Source organism: Camarhynchus parvulus, chromosome 2 (genome assembly GCF_901933205.1).
Source record: "Camarhynchus parvulus chromosome 2, STF_HiC, whole genome shotgun sequence".
Classification (NCBI taxonomy): Eukaryota; Metazoa; Chordata; class Aves; order Passeriformes; family Thraupidae; genus Camarhynchus; species Camarhynchus parvulus.
Window position 1 is genome coordinate 112987123 of NC_044572.1, and position 21026 is coordinate 113008148.

Genomic DNA, 21026 nt, shown 5'->3' on the forward strand with positions numbered 1-21026 from the left:
GTACTAAAATCTGTCATCTAGATGGATATGGAAATTAGGATAGAATAAGTGAGGGAGTGTTCAGGAGCACCTACTAAATGCCTGTCCTTGCTCTCCTCTTGTTTGATAGACTTATGGATGATGACATGTATCATTTGCCAGCTGGGTTTCCAGTGACTGGCATTTCCAGGCTTTGCACAGAGATGTGAGGGTAGCTGATGGTGCTTAGGACAGCTGCCATCACAGGCCTATCTGACTGACTGGCCAAAACTTATCACCACCAACTAAATAGGGTTTAATACAGGAAAGTGTGTTTTACAATCAGAAACACACCCATAAGATGGGTGTGACAGGCCCATTGTCTGTCTTGGAAAACAGTAATTCAGAAGATTGCAGAGCAGGAGAGAGAAGAGCTTTTTGTGACATCTCAGTGTCAAGGTGACACTTTGAACCTTATATTGATCCATGCATGAAGAGGAAAAAAATATACAGTAGAGACATTAAAAAGATCAAACCACTTTGAACACCACCAACAAGACCACTGTGCCCTGTTCTGTGACTCACACCTCCTGGAGGAAGGAGCTACTCAAGGAAATTCAAAGGACAGGAAAAAAATGGTCTCAGAGGCCATCAGTCAACCATTGGGATATAAGTCTTTTAGGAACTCATAAGCCTAGAATATTGGGGAAAGGCTGAAGAAGTAATTCAGTCACTCTCTCTGGGTACTTATACACTTGAAAAAAAAAAAAGTTTAATGACAGGAGCCAGGGGAACTTTTTCAATCTTCCAGACAAGTAGCAGAAATGGAAATTAGATTCATTTAAACTTGCAACAAGGAGCAAATTTTTGGCACAAGCCACAGATAAATATTGGAAAAGCTTTTCAGAGGAAATTTTGAGTCATTATTTTGCTTGGTATATTCAAATTGCACCAGTTTTTCTGACTGCATGTAATATATAACTCTAAATATGCCATACATACAGAATGTGTGTAATACTTACCTGCATATATCATGTGCATATATTCCAACTATATCACTCATAGGTAGATATGAGTGGTAGATATATAGCTGTAGATCTTCCTTACTGAAAATGAATAATTTTGCAACTAATAATGAAGACAAAGGTGTAAATAAGAGACCTAAAATAATCCAAGCATGGCATGAGCTGGAAGCAGAATTAATCTTCAAAATACACTGAATATTCTTCAAAACAGCTTGTTAGGCTTTGCTTCAATTTACATTATCTCCACAATAGGTGAAAATATGGATTTTCTTTTGAGGTGGAGGAGGAGAGGTTAGTGATTGCTTTTTCACTAACAGAAAAATGTCTATTTAATGAATTACTGTGAAAATACACTTGAACTTTTATCGAAGCGAAAGAAACATAGCAAAGAGTTTGATCTAAAGGAAACTTCATGTACTAACATGAAGTAAGAGCTCCAGTTTTTCCTTTGCTAAGTGGAATTGAACAAATACTAAATTGATTTCTTTTTCAGAGTGACACTAATAGTGTTTTGTCCCTAAGCATCATATCAGGCATTATCCTCAACATCTCTTGTGAGCTTAGAGAAGTTTAAAAGACAAACACAAAAAAATGCTACGTATACAAAATGTTTCTTAGACAAATTGTGTCAAATAAGGTACTAACTTCAGACCGATTTTAATGTTCAAGTGGGAGAAATATCAGTTCCTTAATGAGGGCTAAAATTTATCTCCTTTCAGAAAGCCAATATGAGCCTATGAACCATTGAAAGCCAATCCTAAAATCATGACTTAAGGAGATTTAAGGGCCCCATGATATCTTTGCATGGAGTCAATATTTTTTTTGCCAGTGACCTGGTCCCAGGTTATTGATTTGTAATAAAACTTGGTATAAGATATTTGGGATATTTTTCATGCCAAAATGCATCTTGGCTTCTTGTCTTGTCTGTGTTGGATGCTGGCCACAGCTAGTGAAATATCTTAAAAAAAAATCTCTGGTGTATTTGAAATATTGATTTAGCCCTTCCTTTTCCAAATCCTCAGCAGACATTTCTAGAGCCAGTGTGATAGTGCTATTTGAAGTTTAGGATACTCACTATGGCTTGGAAAAAATACTCAGAAGAGATAGTTTGAATTTGCCAGATTCTATTTCTGATATGTTCCACCATATTGCAGCCAGTATGATCATTTCAAGCTGTTTTGCTTGTGGGATGCTTGCAGAAAACATATCAGAAATCTTGGTTAATAGTAAAAATATATATCTTTCATCAGCTCATTTCAGGCTTAGAAAAATTGTCTTCAGCTGTTTACTACTGAGGACTTTGAGTAGAAAACTGATGCCCTGGAAAATTTTAATTTTTAAAACTCTGAAGGTCCATGAAATATTATGCTTAATTCATTTGAATCCTACACAACTTCAGTCAAATCAATGGCTGAAAACCAAAGGTAGATAAATTCAGACTGAAAAAGTGCATATTTAATGGCAAGGCAAGTGTCCCTTGGAAGGATGTTTTGTCCCTTGTTTAAAACTTTTGAATTCTTATTCACTTCTTTGAGCACAATTATGGAATTCACTTGGAGTTCATGATGCAATGCTGTGTGGTTTGTGTTTTACATTGATTGTTACTGTGCTGTCTCACTTTCAGTAGATCTCTACATCTATGAAGCACTTTACTGAAGTATCAATTTTTTTACATGTTTCGCTAAAAAAATTAAGATGGTGAATTTGTTGTGACTATATTAAACTAAAACACAAAAAATTTTATAGGTGCTTCCTTTTCCAGAATTTGTACTTTTCTCTACAGGCATTGAAAAATTGTATTTGTAGTAACCTTCCAATTCTCCCAGGTATTCAGTGCATTCTTCTCCCACATCCTCTCATTAAATCTCAGAAAATAATGTGACAGCTTTGATATTCTCAGACATCCATTTTTGAGGCAGCCAGTACATTGTAGGTCACTGGCAGGTGGTGAGACACCCTTCAGAGGAAGGAGGGTTTACAGTATTTTGAGGAATGTTTCATGTATCCCTGTGCAAGGAAAAAGTAATTTTCTTGAGTGGTCCTGGAGGGAACAGACACAACCTGGCCCCTTAAGCCATGACCATATGTACAGTTTGTGCATGCAAAAATATATTGAAATGAGGTGATTCATGTGATGGGTTGACCTTGGACTGCAGACAGACACCCACCCAGCTGCTCATTTATTCTGCTTCCCCAACAGGACAGAGTGAGAAAGAGGATAAAAAAGGTAGGAGATATTTTGCCAGTTACCACCATAGGCAAAACAGACTCAACTTTAAATATAATAATTTATACAATTTATTGCCAGTGAAAACACGTGGATAGTGAAAAACATGGACTAATTAAATCAGGATTTCTCCCCTGTATTCCCTTTTTACCAGAATAAACTTCATTCTTTCATCCCTGACCCTTCTCCCTTCCCCTTCCACGTGGAACAGGAGGATGGGGAATGGGGAGTTGCAGTCAGTCTGTACCATTTTCTCACTCCTTTTGCTTTCTCCTCACACTTTTCATTTGCTTCAGCATGATATCTCTCCTACATGGTATAGTTCCTTCAAGAAAAAACTGCTCCACTGTGGGCTTTCCAAAGACCTTACTTTCCTTCAAGAATTATCCAAGGGCTGCAGGCTGTAAACAATCTCCATCATGGTCCTTCACAGGCAGTGGGAAATTACCTGCTCCACCATGATTCTGTCACACAGTTGCCTGGAGAGCCTCATCCCCTTCCTTCTTCTCTGCTGCTCTCTCATCCTTATTTCCCCCCCACCTCTGCCTATTAGACATTTTTAAACGTCCATTCTTAAATATGTTTTCCAGAGGCACAAACATATTGGCTGGCGGGCTCAGCTGCATTCTGCATATCACTTTGTAGCTGTCTGGAAATTGGCTGGAAACAACTGTGTCCCACATGGGACAGGCTCTGACCTCTCCTCATGGAGGCCACCCCATGTGTCTCTCTGCCAACACTTGGGCACCTGACACCCAATCAGAAAAGAGTTAGGAAACAATTAGAAAACAGTTCCATGGAGAATTGATTAGGAAACCGATGCAGTTTGTAGCACCACCATGCTTTCAATTCAACAGATTTATTTCCAAATTTTGTGACCATTTCAGTTCTAGTTTTGTATTCTTGCTCTGAGAGTTGTTAATACAAATTTTTTCTTTCTTGCCCTTTTTTGATGTGTGGGTTCAGTCCACACCTGCAGCAGTGCCAAGCCAGCCACCAATGTCTGGTAGGCCCCTGCCCTCTGAGCCGAGAAGGATGGCATGCAAACCTTGGGGCAGGTGACACAGTGACTTTGCAAAATAAATAAATGCTAATGCTAATTTTTTCACTATTCATGCTTATGCACTCTTACAGATTAAGTAATATATTTTTTTTAATTTTGTGTATTCATTAATAGAAGACAAATAATCTAAATGGTATTTACTGTGCATTTTGTTGGGAGGCGGGGGGGGGGGGAGAGGGGGGCTCACTTTAATATTTTTCCAAAGCATCTCCCATAAAAGAAGTTCCAGCTGATCTTGTTAGATGCCATGGAATGAAAATCTGTGTGGCTGGTTCCTCCAAATCAGTGAAATATATGAGGACAGAATTTGAACAGAAGCTGCATAAGCAAGAGCATATAAAACCTTGACAGAAGAATGACGGCGAAATCACAGAAATGTGAGCCAGCAGAAAGGCATCCCCTCGAGAGTTAAGTTCTAACAGGATTTTTACATGTCTAGTAAACTCCATCTTTTTCTCTTTCTCCTGCTGGGTGGCAGGGAGAAGGGCTGCTGCTGCTGCCATAGGTGCTGTGGAAGGTGTCTGTGCATTGGACAGAGCAGTGCAGGTGGAGCTGTCTCCCATAGATGGTGCCCTGTATTTAACTTAGCATTAGGTTGTCATTATATTTCTTAAGAGCTAATGGCAGGGGGTTGGTTCTGCTTGGGGTTGCTGTATTCTCCAAATAATCCCTCGATTTCTTGCAGGAGACTCAAGGCTTTGAAAGCCCTGAAATTTAGAAATCATGGAAATGAGCCTGGAGTCAGTGGGTATGTTTGTGCTGCACATACTTCACTGGAATAAAAGACACCAAATTACCTAACAGACAAGGAGTCTAGCTGTGAAAGTACAGAATCTAAGTTTAGACTCCTAACAGGCAAAATGATCTCATGCTGTCTTGCCAAGCCTGGCAGCACACAGACTGCTCGGCACACATGAGTACCTGGTGGCTGTCACTGCCCGTGGAGGACTGGACTTGATTGGTGGCTAATGAGGACTCCTAAACTGAAAGTTTTAAGTTTAACACATATTTAGTAGAGCAAGAAAATAACAAATCTTAGAAAAATGTAATTGAAGGGGAAGAGATCACCCAGCATGGGAGCTAGTAACTGGCCTTAGCTGGGGTATTCTGACAGTGAGACTTCCATTTGAGTATCTGAAGCAGCCAATTACTTCTACAGATAGAGGAGAAGGTAGTGGAGCTTTTGGTGTCTGTGAAGAAAGATCTCAATTACTTACTGTGGTCTTTTGAAAGACAGGAGAGAGCCATCTTCCATGGTTCTTGTGGTCCCTGCATACCCAGTTGCTTCTCTCTATCTGTGTTGATTGTATTCATAGTTTCTAATACAATTTCTGAAACATTAACAAAAACTGGGTAAAATAGTTAGTTTGGATTTAGGGGCAAGGCTAAGGAAAACTGTGCTTTATTTTATCTTGAAATGAAATTATGACCATTGTCTGTGTATTTAAAGGTATGAACAGGGTTGCTGCTCAGCAGAAGCTTCTCAACACTGTCTAAAGTTAGATTTGTTAAGGTGGATGAGACTCTGAGTGCAGAAAGAGATAAATCATTAGGCAGGTGTCCTGTACAGACCCTAAGAAACTGCTAAAGATAGATAAAATAAGCCAAACTTTTGCCATTTAACTTTGGTCCTCTACACAGAGTCCAGACCACTACTGGTAAAAAATTAGGAGTAGGTAAAATGAATAAGGCTGAAAGTAATACAATACAAAGAGTATTTCTTGGTTTTCAGGGCAATGACAAGTTGTTGTGGAGAGGCAAATTAAAGAAGCAGCTGGAAGTTGTAACATCAGAAGTGTCTATTGAAAGCAGCTGAGAGGAATAATGGGAGACATTATTCCTATATATGTGCTAGCATGTTCTGTGACTATTGTGTAACACAAAGGAGGAGTAATATCAGGTGTAATTCTGAATTATATTTCAACAGGGAAGAGTTCCTAACACACATTATGCTGCATTAATCCCCCTTGGTATGCAGTGGGAGAAAGTTAAGCTGAACGTTGGCAAGCTGATGAAACCATCTGTGTTGCCTTGAAGATCCTCAGCTATGAATAAAGGCTGTGGCAAAAACTGGAAATGTGAACTACTGGAGACTCATCCTCAGACACTGATACTCCCATGTTTGTGAGTAGGAAACAGTCTGAGTGTAAAACCACAGGAGTGGAACATTTCAGTAGGGTGCCATTTCAATCTAGTCACAATCAGATATAGTGGGAGTTAAGAAAAAAGAAAAAGGTTTTTTTCTGACCTCAGGAAGCTTATTTCAGTTGAACAGAAAGCCTTTGATCTTGGTTTATGACAGCTAATACATGACAAACTTGTTGACGTGGAAAGATAATAGGATTATTTTGGCAATATGTTTATGGGGAAACAGCCCAGATGAGAGCAAGAGCTTATATTGTTATCCATTCAGAAAATAGGAACACATGAAACAAAAGTAAGATTCATCTTTAGGTTTCATCTCACTGTATTGATCAGGGAATGAGATCCATGAGCATGAAACACATACTGATGACCTGGACACGCGGCCCTTGGTGTGACCAAGAGCTGCCCTTAAAGCTTGCAAAGCCTCCTGTGTACTAAACCACATATGGAAGAACAGTATGTACACCATGACACACATTGCTGTCATACACTGTGTTTGGGAACAAAAGAATTAGTGCAGAAACCCATGGACTCTTTCCAAGCTGCCTGCAAGGCTGCCTCCACGTGAATCTTTAGCTTGCGCCTACGCTTGCAGAGCAGTGTGGCAAAAGATGTGTAAATATAGCAAGACATTTTCTGAAGCTGGAGGGATACAGTCGTGCTGTTTCTTAAAGGACTAAGATGTGAATATTATAGATCCTTGGCTGTGGTTCAGAGAAGCACCTGGAAGCCTGGATGCATGAAATGTCACTTCCCCAGCTAAGAAAGAAAATCAAAAAATAGGCTTTCTTAAAATAATGTTTCAAAGTCTCACATCCCAGGCACTGTTGTCACACCTAGATGTCCTGCTGCATTTGGTATTCCTGCTTTTAAATGAATTTACTCCTGGAAATGCTGAGATGAGTACAAGTTTTAAAGGAAGGATGAAGCATACAGACACCTTGGCAGGAGTTTGATTTCTGAAATCAGATTGAATGTCAAGGAGCACTTTCTCAGATCAGTTCATTCATTTGTAGGGTTTCCAGCTGACTCGAGCTGTTCTGCCCTTATGCTGTATAGGATTTATGTACTGATATAATTAGAAAAAAAGTAATTTATGGACCTGGATATACCTTCAATATTTCAAGTCCAAATCAGGTTTCCCAAAAATGCCATTTAGGTGAATTCCATTGATTTTGACCTAATTATTCAAGCTTGCTTACTTCCTTGAAACAATAATACATTTGTGAATGTATTCATCTCTGCATACATTTTCTTTTCCTTCATGGCATTTGCTTTCACTTGTGAAAGTCATGTGTGTTAGTTTTTTATTTTGTCTTCAATGAGCTGTAGTTCATCGTAGTGTATTATGTAATTATATTTAAAGCATACCCAGAGAATTGCCACAATCTATAAAATGCAAGAACATATCATATATGGGGAAATTAATAATTTCAGGGGAAAAAAATTAAAATTATGATTGAATCAAAGCAATCCTCTTCTTTGTTTATCAGACAGAAAGTCTTATATACTCTCACTATGTTAAGAACATCCAAAACTCATTTGTAATTAAAAAGATGTCATTCCTTTATACAAATTAAGTAATGCAAACCATTCAAAGAATAAAAGAGGTTGAATTGTATTTTTCACTCAAAACATATTATAATTAGTTCCTGGCAGGATGTTGTCCTGATACAATGCACTATTTTCTTTCTGTTGTGACTGTTGTGGATGGGCTATGCTGCAAAGGCTGAAAGTGGGTATGTACACTCCCACTCTTTGCTATTTACAGTATTTCAGGTGTCCACTTTAGAACTATTCAAAAGCATCCTTTTGCTGATGAAAATTGTGATGTTTTTCCTGTGCAAAGCCTGCATTTCTTTCCTCTTCAGGACAGAACTTTAGAGATCAAATCACATACTGCAGAAAGTGTTGAAAGGTTCAGCTTTAGAAAAGAAAGAAACATGGAGCATGCTTTCATGCTTTCTAAGACCATTTTGGAGAATTCCTGCTTTCTTGTTCTTGTAACAGTCTGTGGTGGATGAGCATATAGCTGCTTGTGTACATATTCACTGGGAATGGCTATTTAGTCTTAATTTCCAAGATCAAGACCCCAAATATAAGACTCATAATACAAGAGAGTCAAACACACCAGAAAGCTGCTGCAGTACCCAAAAAGAGTGCAGAGACTGCAGATGAGCAAGTGGCAAAGCTGATTCTTATTCTTCATGGACAGTGGCCCCACAGATCTTGTCCAATCTCTGTTCATTTCTGAGTGGCAAGTAAGTCTTCCTGACTGCACCTGCATTGCTACAATGTTTGTTTGATAGTAATAGAAATTTATTTTAGCTCCTCTTTGAAATAGGGATGAAGAGCTTTATATGAACATATACTTAACAAATGCATCAATATATTCTAATTTATGAATTATCCATTTAGTACTACAATACTTCACTATATTTCTAACCATTCCCGGTGAATTATTTATATAGTGACATTTATTAGCAAACTGCCATTTGCATCACTTCTACATCATTCTTCTCATTATTAATTTATTTTCAATAATTCTTTAGTGCTTGGTCTCATCAATAAAGAAAAATGGATGGAGCCCATGAAGCATTTAACTTTATCTTAATTCTATATCCCCAATACCACTGCCAATAGCCAAGAGCAGACACAGAATATATTAACTGGCAATTCCTCCCTTTTGTGCATTCCCTTGTCTCCTTTTCTCTCCTGTATGCCAGTATCCCTGAGTTTGTTCTGTAAAAGCAGAAGATGATTCCCTATTAATGACTATTTAAATAACAGAATTACATAGCTATTGTACTTGCTTCCTTATGTCCCAGACAGTGACTATGAATTAATTAGCATTAGAACAGTGGAAATTCCTGTGAGTTTAACATTGTATTTTGTGTGCATTATTGAATGATTTTACACTTCCTAATGCAAAACTGATGATATCTCTTCAAACCTCTGGGGGAGTGTGTGAGGTCATTAAAGTTAGATTTGCAAAGAAAATATATGGATTTCTCGCTCATATTATTTTTCCTGTGCTGATAATGCTATTCTTGAGTTCTTGTTCAGAGTGGCTTGTTTGTATTGAAAGATTCTTTATCCTATCCATCTACCTTTCCCAACTTTTCATTTCATGAGGGAAATGAACAGTGTTTTCTCAATACTTAAAGCATTCCTACAGGAAAACAAGAACTTACATTTTCAGCTCCCAGGGTTGTCATCAGAGATAATGGAAACAGAAAGGCAGCTCAGTGTGAAAAAGCAAATATACACATCAGAAATGAAAACACCAATTTATACCATGTCTCTTTTCTGTCTTCATTGCTGATAGCTTATTTTGTCCATGAAGGAAGGTTCCAGAAGTAACTTCAGTGTTTTTTTCATGCAGGCATCTGCATGGGAAGAAAAATTATGAATTTTATTAAAAATTCTCCCTGGAATCCTAAGTTTGCTTTATATATCTGCTGATTGTGTGTTAATTTTTTACTTTTAAAATGGGGGGCTTTTCAATTCATGGATTCATGGGAGCTCACAACATTATTAACACCCTGCCAGAGAGGGAGAAACACTGGCAAACAGAATCCCTCCTGAAAGCAATGAATCTCTCTGTACTACTTACTGAGCAAAATCTTAGTGTGTTATGCCAAGTGAATTGTTTAAATAGACTTTATCTCCATAACTTACTTTTTTTCTCTTTTAAAATAATCTTTTTTTGTCTTCTTTCAAAGTAAATAGCAACATGTATTTAGGCTTAAATTTAACATTTGCTATTAATACAACTTCCTAAAATTTATAATATTTAAGAAATATATTCTTGATTGTTAAGTTCTAAAGAAAGCTGTTTAATTGGGAAGAAAAATACTAGCTATGCATCCAGAATTAAAGCTTGTTGAAATGATTAAACAGCTTTTAACAGCAGACAAAAGAAATGTTTTCTTCATGACAGTTTGATTTACTTCAATAACTAGTTCAAAGTTAAGGAACTGCTTAGAAATAGAATAAGCTGAAACATCATTATCATTAAATGGCCTATGAATAAATTCTCAGTCTGGGATCCTGAGACTTATGAATTCATTCATTAGCTGTATGTAAAATTAGCTTTGGTAGTAAACCAGTTTTAAATATAAAATGCTTGATACATTTTTCCTCTGTATACAACATTTATTGCAATTTTATTTAAATAATAAATACACTTGAAAGGCAAGGATTTTGCATTTCAATTGCAATTCCCATTTCCATCCAAAGCAGCTGGATACAAGGCGTAAGTAAATAAAAATTAATCTTCTAGTAAAGAAGAATTATCATTCATTTCTACCAGAATGCTGTGTAAGTATTTATCATTTGAATAATTATGCTGATCTATACCATTTTTGAAGTGGGAATGTAAGGTGTTTTTCTGGTAGTGTCTGGAAGCAACAGATTAGTTTAAAAGTCAGATTCATTTCAGAGCAGCGTATTTTTTCCTAAATTTAACTACTGACGAGAATCAAATTCCCTTGAGGAGAAAAGAATAATATACATTTAAAATACGTATAGGGAAAGGTCTATTTTTTAACAATTGCTTTACAGTTTTTGTATTTTCACAAAACTAATGTTTTAAATCTTATGAGAAATAATTTCATATTGAATGCTTTAAATATTTGTTATGTTTTACTAAAATTTTATCATTTAGGGCCTTGTTAATAGGCAGTTCTGTGATATATTGGAGATAGAATGGCTATATAAATTAAAATATATCATCCCCTACTTTAGATGCATCTTTACTCACTATTTTAATTCTGTAAAAAATTCCAACATTTTAAAAATAAATGTAATTTCCAGATGGAAGAAAGTAAGTTCTGACATTTTCTATTTATTAAAATTCTGTTTAAAAGGGGTGAAAATATCAAAATGGTCTATTTTTTCCCTCAGCAAGAATAAGGCAGTTTAAATTTTGATGTAACAAGAGTAAAATAAATTTATTTTTAATAGATTTTATGTAGATTTATGCTCACATTGTCATTGATTTAGTGTTTATGTAGATGATGCTGGCATTTTAATTAGAAAGTCTTGGTTGCTTTATATTAGGCTTCTTTAATGGCTTATCAAAATCAGAAAATTCGTATTCTTTCTTGAAAACATAAACCACAGTAGGTCCCCTTCAATCACAGCAGTTGACAGAGACACCTATTCCTGACTTGCTCAAAGTTGTGAATTAATTAATCTGTTTCAAATATGTGATTGCTAGGGGAGAGTTTCAGAGTGTGGTTTAATAGCTGTTCTTGTTTGTGTGCATCCAGCATTGGGCAATGAAATCTCAGCAGCAGAGGTTCGTTTCTCTGAGTAAAGGAGAAGGAAGAGATTTTATTGTGCCAGCGGTGGAGAACATATTTAAAGCAGCAAGGATCTCACTGTTTTCAGCCAAGTGCTGACACACTAATTATGCCTTAACTGCATCTCCTGTTTCCTCCTAGGTCTTACTGCTGCAGCATCCCTTGTATCCCTGGCTTGGGCTTTGGCCTCCTACCAAAAGGCCCTCCGTGACTCCCGCGATGACAAGAAACCCATCAGTTACATGGCTGTTATAATCCAGTTTTGCTGGCACTTCTTCACCATTGCAGCAAGGGTCATTACTTTTGCTCTATTTGCCTCGGTTTTCCAGCTGTACTTTGGGATCTTCATCGTGCTGCACTGGTGCATCATGACCTTCTGGATCGTTCACTGCGAGACAGAGTTTTGCATCACTAAATGGGAGGAGATAGTTTTCGACATGGTTGTTGGGATAATCTATATCTTCAGCTGGTTCAATGTCAAGGAAGGGAGGACACGCTGTAGGCTTTTCATTTACTATTTTGTCATCCTTTTAGAAAACACCGCCTTGAGTGTTCTCTGGTATCTGTACAAGGCCCCTCCAATCTCCGATGCATTTGCCATACCAGCACTGTGTGTAGTGTTCAGCAGCTTTTTAACAGGCATTGTTTTTATGCTGATGTACTATGCCTTCTTTCACCCCAACGGACCAAGGTTTGGGCAGTCACCAAGCTGTGCTTGTGAGGACCCTGCCGCTGCCTTCACCCTTCCCCCAGAAGTGGCCACAAGCACCCTGCGCTCCATCTCCAACAACCGGAGCGTCACGAGCGAGCGGGATCAGAAATTTGCGGAGAGGGACGGGTGTGTGCCTGTGTTTCAGGTGAGACCCACTGCACCATCCACACCTTCCTCCCGGCCACCAAGGATTGAGGAGTCTGTCATTAAAATCGATCTGTTCAGGAACAGGTACCCAGCATGGGAGAGACACGTGTTGGACAGGAGCCTGAGGAAGGCTATCTTAGCGTTTGAATGTTCCCCTGCTCCTCCACGGCTACAGTATAAGGATGATGCCCTTATTCAGGAGCGCTTGGAATATGAAACCACATTGTAGACAACGCAAAAACACAGCTTGGTGCAGCTCCAATTTTACAGTCCAAATTAAGGGTTGACAGTAGGGCTGTAGGAACAACTAAACTGCGTACTACAAGTAGAGCAGCAAGCTATAGCGTTCTTAGTCTGGCTATCATCATGATTATCATTTGATCCACTGTGTGCAGTCTGTCTGCAGAACACTGATGCAGCAGCATCATCTGAAAGCCTCAAAAAACCCCAAACCCTGACCCACACATACAAATCAGTTACATCAGCGGGGGGAACTCACCCACCATCCCTCACTGCTATGAATCTCTGACTGCACAGTACCTACAATCAAACCAATATAAAGGCTCTGACCAGAGCTTTCAGCTTCAGCCAGTAGTGCATTTTATTTTAGAAATGAATGATTGATATTTCCATAATCAACGGCAAAAACAAAAAAACCCACACTTTTTCAAAAATAATGAAACTGTAGCACACAGTGTTGCTGTTAGGTAAACTGTTTTCTGGGGCAAAAAAAACAGGAGCTTAGTAGTCTTCAACACTCCCATAAATCAACCATTCAGGTTAGAATAGGTTTGCAAAATAGTTCTTAATTAAAAAGAAATGTCATCATGTTTATAAGGCTGTCAATGGAAAATAAACTAAATTCTGATTAACTAGGTCATTAAAATTAACATTACCAGAACTGTTTGTTTTCTATGGAATTTCAAGGTCTTTTTTAAACATAATTTAACTTCTCGATATTATTTTCAACAGAAACGCTATGCGGCTCACTTCTGGTTTTGAGGAGAAATAAGGAGCTCTAGCACGTAGTGATATTCATTAAATGATAATCATGATTCAGTGTTCAATTTGCAAAAAAAAAAAAAAGTAAAAGAACAAGGAAGTATAGTTTTCATATTCTAAACTTTTTGGAGGACCCCTTTCAGATATTTCAGAAGAAACCACAAGGAGCTGAACACACTGAAACTTCTCTGTTTCAGGACTGAGAATGCATGATTCAGTGTGTGAATGTATGCAGGTGTGACAAGAGACTGACATGCCATACCCTTCTAGTGCCAAACATTGTATAACTGCAAGGTTGATATTGCCTGAGGGACACAACAAGTGGCACAAGCCCTACCAGAAAAAGAAGCAGGAAAGACCAACCAAGCTCTCAATGTATAGAGACAGCTCTGATTTTCCCCCCTCAAGGTGAAAGTGATGTCTTTTAAAGGCTTTCAGCCACCTCTTAGTAAGTATATTCACTGAAGTATAATATAAACAAGTTATGTGGAAGAGCCTCTTCTGCCTGTTCAAGACTGGTGTCCAGACGTGTCTAAAAATTAGAATCTCTTGTAATAGAGTGCTTTTGATGCAAGCTTTTGGGTTTTAAATACCTCCCTAAATCTAGTTAAAGGTATTATACTTTATGTTAAAAGTATCCCCTGATGGTGCTTTCAGATGCATTAAAGGTGCAAGTCAAAATTTGATAGTATTTTTTTTAAAGCTGGTGCAGAGTGAAAAACTCATGGATTATTTCAATATTTTTGTAAAGTAAAAATATGGTATAAAAGGTTACTTTTTATAAACCTCAAATCTTTTAATACATTTCATTCTCTTTATAGCTTAGATTTTAAGAATTGGTCCATGAATTTTATCAAATGGCTTTTACAGGTTGACATAAACCTGGTTTTCACACATTATGGATTTGTTTTGCAGTGTAATGCCATATGAAAGCCTACATGGGTACTTTTAGAATACTCTATAAACTGTGGATCTTGCTTCAAATGTAAGTGGCTTGTAAAGACACCAAGTGATTCCATGAGAAACAGTTTGCTATAACTATTTCCATCCATTTTAGGAGAGCAAAGCAGAACTGAAGAGTTACTGTTGTAAATGGCACTGTCAGGATGGAGAAGACCTGATAATTGGACTATCAGATATATCCAGTGTAGTCACTGCTGTGTATGCTGCTGGGTAAATTTCTGTCTTTCCTATTACAAATATTTGTACTTTGAAATGGCCAAGGTTACACAGACTATGTTTATTTGTATGCGTTCAATTAGCCATTTTTAATGTTGACTTTTTTTATTAGTGAAATATTCAATACCTGTTGTTCTTTGCTGGGCAAGTTCCTCTAAACAAAAACCTGTGGAAGTGCAGGAATCTGCAAAGCAGAGGGAACTTTACATAGATGAGAAAAAACCTATGCTTCAGGGGTTTCTTAGGTATTTTCAAATTAAGCAATTGCCAACTGCCTCTAAATTTTTTTTAAATAAAACAAATCTTTGATAGTCCAAACCTGAAGCTTTTTACAAAGTGATTACCCTTTTCTTCATGGAGGTACAGCTGATTATTCAGAGAAAAACACTCATGTTTTTTCAGAAAATATACCACTGCAAGAACTGCTAAAAAAAAAGATTTTGGAAGCAAGTCCTTTGTCCTGTCATATTCAATAGACCCTTCACTCCAGAATCAAATTCCAGTTCACACAATGGAATTGCTGGGTTTTTTTTACAACGAAGGCCAATGTAAGCTCTATGATCCAAGATGTGAGGGTTTCATTTGGAGACTGTTTGAAGTGTTTGCTGCTGCTTTAACAACTCAGAAATTGCAGCCTGAGTGAGGCACAGTGAGCAGCCTTCTCAAGCTTCAGTCTCCCACCAGCAGCTCCTGGGGAGAGGGGCAGCATTGCTGCTGTCAGCGAGGCTCTGCCTCTTCTGAGGTCCCTCTCATCCTCTGGCTCTTCCTCAGAGCTGTGAGCCCTTTGGCCAGGCTTACAGAATTGAAGAAAAGTTGCTTTGTATGGAATTTAAAGGGTTAAGATCTTCACCAGTGCTTGCATTGCAAAGTTTCTGAAGAAGGCTTGGGATGACTTTGTTTGATCTGCTTTTATTTGGTTTTGGAAGGAAGGACACAGAGATGTTATTTATCCATGTGGTTTTTCATGCCTAGCACTTATTTTCTTTACGCTCACAGCATTTTTAATTTTTTTAAACTGTTTGCAAAAATGTTTATCTTAAGGAAACTATTGCAGGGTGTGAGTGCAGAGTGACATATATGTGTGTGTTTGTGTACATATATTTATATATATGCAGCACTACATATACATACCTTGTCCTCAGAATTCAATCTGGCAGTTTGAGGCAGGGGAAGAAGTCCTTATGCACTAAGCCAAAATTTGCTCTCCAAAATCTTGCTCTCTTACAATCACAACATCAGTGTCACCTGCGCTGAGAAGAGGGCAGTGACTGAAATCTAAACACTCTGATGGCTGCATGAACAGTTTCCTAATTTGCATTGCTGTGAGTGGTCACATTAAAAGCTGTAAGAATTTTTTATAGAAATGGCCAAGAATAAACATAGTCCATGCTGAAATTCCATTATGGCCTTATAGACAGTTAATAATCAATATGCACTCTTCTTTTTGCCACAGACAGTTCTCAAATCAATAAAGTTCAACTGAAACAGCAATAGCAAAAATAAAATTTAAAAAAAAGGACTTGTAAAAAACCTGAACTTTTGGTTTTCAAATAATGAAGACATCAGGCCTTTTAAATTTCACAGCAGAATACAGGAAAGTAAAAAACCTCATATTTTCATATTTACATTCTGGCAAAGAAAAGCAATCACATCTATTTGTTAGCAGTAAGATTTATGGGAGTTTGTTCTAATGAACCAAACAAACTTAGCAGCAGACTTAATGGTAATTTATCTGGTCAAAAACTTGGTCCTAAAATTTTGAGAATTGTGGATTTGTCTGTTGCAGAAAAGACAATTCAACTACTATCAATAATTAAATAAAGGTAATGTATACCCATGTTCATTCAGAAAACATGTAAGAAAATGTAAGAGAAAACTTTTTACTTATTTTAAAAGTTGCTTATTCTGTAATGGGATAATTTTTCTTAAAAAAGTTCTTTACAAATATGTGCAATACTTTCTTTCCATGCATATTTAATAATGAAAATACTAATTTCCAATTATGTTTATGTCAATTTAAATATGCTTCTTGTGACAGAACAATGTTTCTTTGTTTGGGTTATATGGACTTGATGGCATATATACAATATGTTCATTGTCAAACCAACAAAATTTCTATTAATTAATTTTTTATAAAATTAGAGAAAATTTTCCTCCCAAAATTTAATGCTAGGTCTCATCTGCCTGATTTTGTAAACTTTTAAGCAGAGGAGGAAAATTATAATTTTATTGGCGATTTAATTTTTAATATGTGGTGAACAGCTATTAAACCTGTATTAGTTTAAAACATATGATGGTCTTTCCAATACATCATTATCTCCTCAAAAGAGAAATTCATAAGCGGTACTAAAAGTAGAAGTGCTGCTTTATTTGAAAAGGGACTCCCAATCATGCAATATGTTCATTTACTTTTTATTGGCCGGCAAAATATTCACAACTAGACTGTTGGGTTTTTTAGAACACAAATTAAACGAGTTTGAAGTGTTTGTGATTTTATCATATCATTCCTAAGGAGCCTTAAAAGTGGCACTGTACTGAGTTTTAGTTGGCTTTGCCAGTGATTCAGCTTCCAAAGCCCCTGCCCTTTCTCTGCTCCCTGCCTGAACAGTGCAATCCGGAGTGACTGAGATGCTGTGATTTAGTCTGCACCCCCTGCACTGCCTGCACAATGCCAAGGAAAAGACTTCAGCAGATTCCTGGGGTCCTACTGCTGCCTCTCTCACTCCTGTGCATGGTGGGAAGCAGAGTAAATTGCACCTGTGCATCCATCTAGAGAAGCCTGTGTAAGTTAAACCCCTACAAGATGTGTGTGATGAAATTAATGGCAACACTTGTCCATAAATCTACAAGCCCAAGACCACAATTGCTAATTCTGCAGTGTAACAATGCAGGACATGGGAAGAATTGTCTAAATACACAATAAGCCATTTAATTTCACTACTTGTAGCAATTATACTAGCTCACATAGAGCCCATGCTCTCAGCAGAAAGCCAAATGGAGTAAGTGGCAAACAGCCATTTGTGTACCAGAGACATTAAGCTATAAAATCCTCACTTAATTGTTTATAGGACTATGTCTTTTCATTACAGCAGTGAATCCATTCCTCTTTATTCTGATAAAAGAGCTAAAATGCAAAATGAGAACAGATTCTTTTAAATTTGGGAATAAAAAAATGACATAACAGATTACTGCCCTGTAGTGATTTTTTAAAAAAGATTCTGCCATCATTTTCGCTTGGCTGCAAATTGCTGAGTGATCTGCTTCTGAGATGATTTCTCACATCTGGTATGAGCAGACTTCATTCCAGGAGAGACAGAGATAACATTACATGGCCTTGTTCATGCAAAGTTAGAGGAATGGTGTCACTAATTAAGACATCATTTACAAAGCTGTTTTAACACATGAGGAGTCCCCTGGCACCCTTTATTTTACCTCAGTTCAGGACTTTGGTGAGATTTCTTCACTGGTATGAATATGTTAAAATCAGGCCCTGGCCTAGAGTGAACTACATGAATTCAGACCATGGTAGTGGAAGTCTTTATCTCTTCATTCCAAACTGAACTCAGCTGGAAGTTTGCTAAATGCCAAAAAGCCTGCATGGCACCTGGCTCAGCCTGAAATACCTACACTAAACTTAGTGCTGACTCAGCACGAATCAAAGATTTCCTATTATTTCATTTTTAGTTCAAACATTCAAGATTATACCCGCTTTGACTGAGTTGCTCTTTTGTGATCCTTTTAAGAAAACTTTGAAAAATGTCCCTGAAACCAGTCATTTCCAGTGATTCTTACAAAAGCCAGTTCCTGACCAGTACATTCATTAAAAGGAACTTTTTCTAACCGTGTAAGCTTGGCTCCTGTACTTACATTTTGCTCTAAATACTTAGCATTTCATTCTTATGCAGAGGACCTCATACACCCATTAGTAAACCGTGTGCCTACTCTGAATCCTGGGACAAAGACAACAGATATGCAAGATTCAGGGCAAAAAGTCCCCTTCAGCACACTTATGGGGTGATTTGCACGAGCCAGAGAAGCCAAACAGAAGCTTGTGTATAATTACAACAGACTTATACATATAGTTGCTATATTCATTGAGAGAGATTTACAATAAATTGTGATATAAGTGACCAACTAATAGAAAGATCAAATCTCAACTTCTACATGCAAGGCAGAGTAAACTAAAATCAGCCAAGAAACTTTAAAGCGTAACCAAAAATCTCATTTCAAGGAGTGGTTGGAATAAATTTTAAAATGTAAGATTTGTCAATGTAACAAAATGCAACATTCATAGACAGAAAGATATGCCTGGTGTAAGTTTTGTCTGTCTGTAAGTTTCAGCCTCTTATTTCAGATAACTTTGGAAACAATTGCTTCTGGCATGCTGCAGCTCTAGGAATGCTAGCAGCTTTTCTGCACAAGATCCATTCTGCTATAGGAGAGTCCACATCCTTTTAACAAAGCATTGAGTTTGAGGTAGTTTTTTGCACCGAACTAAACATCACAAAAGCATTTTTAGCATGAAATAGGTGTGTCCACTCAGCCACCTAGTGTGTAACAGTACTGCAAAACAGAATTTCACAGATAAGTGATTTCCTCAAGGTAAAAAACTGCTAGTTGAATGTCTAGAAGAGCCTGCAGAGACATAACACAGCACTAAGGCAAGGCATGGACTGTGTTGGTGTGCTTACAAGTCTGCTCAGGGCAAGGCCTGGTTATAGTCCAGTACTCTCTTCCCCACCTTGTGCACCAAAGAGCTCACAAAAGAGAGGAAAACCACGTGCATGGGCTGGATGGAAGCCACAACACGTGGGGACCAGACACCTGGCCCGTGGCAGCACAGGTGCAGAGGTCAGCGCAGGCACATCGGGGTCTCAGGCTCATACTGCTCCTCCAAACTGCACTAACAGGGAGCTCCTGAACATTTTTAGTGCCAGATGTTCAAGGACCTAAAAATTACCTCCTGGACTTGGTCAGATACAACTTGGTCTTCACAGCACAAGGTTAGCTCAGCTGCTGTCTCCCACCTAAGCCTGCCAGGATCCTCTGAGCAGGTATTCTCCTGCCCATTTTACCTGAAAGATTTGGGTCCTCTGTGGTGCTATCAGATGGAGCTTTGCACTGAAATACTCATGAGGGCTTTTCCAGCAGCAAATTGGTGGTAAGCAGAGACCAAGGGGAGAGCCAGGTACAGTGATCTCTTCAGCTAGCAATGATTCATATCTTTAGCTGCTATCTCTCAGGGGAGGGATGTAGGGCTGCACACCGGTGAGGAGAAGGGCAATGCTCTCTGCCTCATATTTTGAACTGTTCTTCCTCTTTGATGAAAATGTAAATGTGGACATACAAATGAAGACATGTGCAATGTAGACATACTTCTAGTGTTTTGACATGTTCAGTCCCTTTAGTGTTGAGGACTCTGAAATTGCTGAGCACATTCAGTGCCATTGCCTACACCTGGCCAGAGTAATGTCTGCAGTAAGCATCTGGGGCAGAAGCAAAAATCACTTTGTTCACCTTCCAACTTGACCAAAAGCTGTATGAACATGGTTAGCACTGTGACAAAAGCCTGAATCGTTACATGCTGCCTTGAATCAGGGCTACTAATGCACTGTGTGCTGTTCTGGCCACGTTCACGTGATTTTTCCTTGGAGCTCAGCCAGACTTTGTATGGACACCAGAGCTACACATGTAGATTATCTGTAGCTTCCTAAGCCCAAGTTTCATACACTTTGAGATCCCAGCTACTTTGCCAAACAAAGATCAGTTTGGGCTGAGCAAAAGGCAAGCAGGCTCTGTGCTATCTAGCAAAGCATGTGGAGCAGACATAGTTTCTCTGGACAGTACTTTGGCCCACAGTTGTGTGCAAATTGCCCAGGTTGTGGTGAATGCAAGACGTTCAGCGTCCACAGCACACCATAGTGAATACTCTATGTGGAAATGTTCAGTTTTATCATAGTAAAAATAGTAGGACCTTATCTTACGCTTGGGAGCAAATTTACAGTTTCAAATGCATTATTTATATATATATATATATATATATATAAAACATGTGTGTATATATATATATGCGTGTGCATGGTGTGTGTGTTTGTGTATACACACGACAGTGAGTCCTGAGATTCTATTAGGATTCAATCTTACAATTCATTTAAATCTTAAGCCTAAAACAAAAAAAAGGATATCCTTGTCATCAAGGATATCCAAGTGGCAATTGCAAAATAGAGAATTATATTATTGGAAAATACATTCCAGTCAT

The 21026-nt window shown here is 38.0% G+C and overlaps 1 protein-coding gene across 1 annotated transcript in view; it reads left to right on the top strand.

The window, feature by feature from the left end:
• XKR4 (XK related 4) overlaps positions 1–19837 on the top strand; it is a 218075-nt gene extending 198238 nt beyond the window's left edge. Inside the window, 1 exon segment of the mRNA XM_030970421.1 lies at positions 11869–19837. Coding sequence (XP_030826281.1) covers positions 11869–12815 — 947 coding nt within the window. The 3' untranslated portion in view covers positions 12816–19837.
• The last annotated feature ends 1189 nt before the right edge of the window (positions 19838–21026 follow it).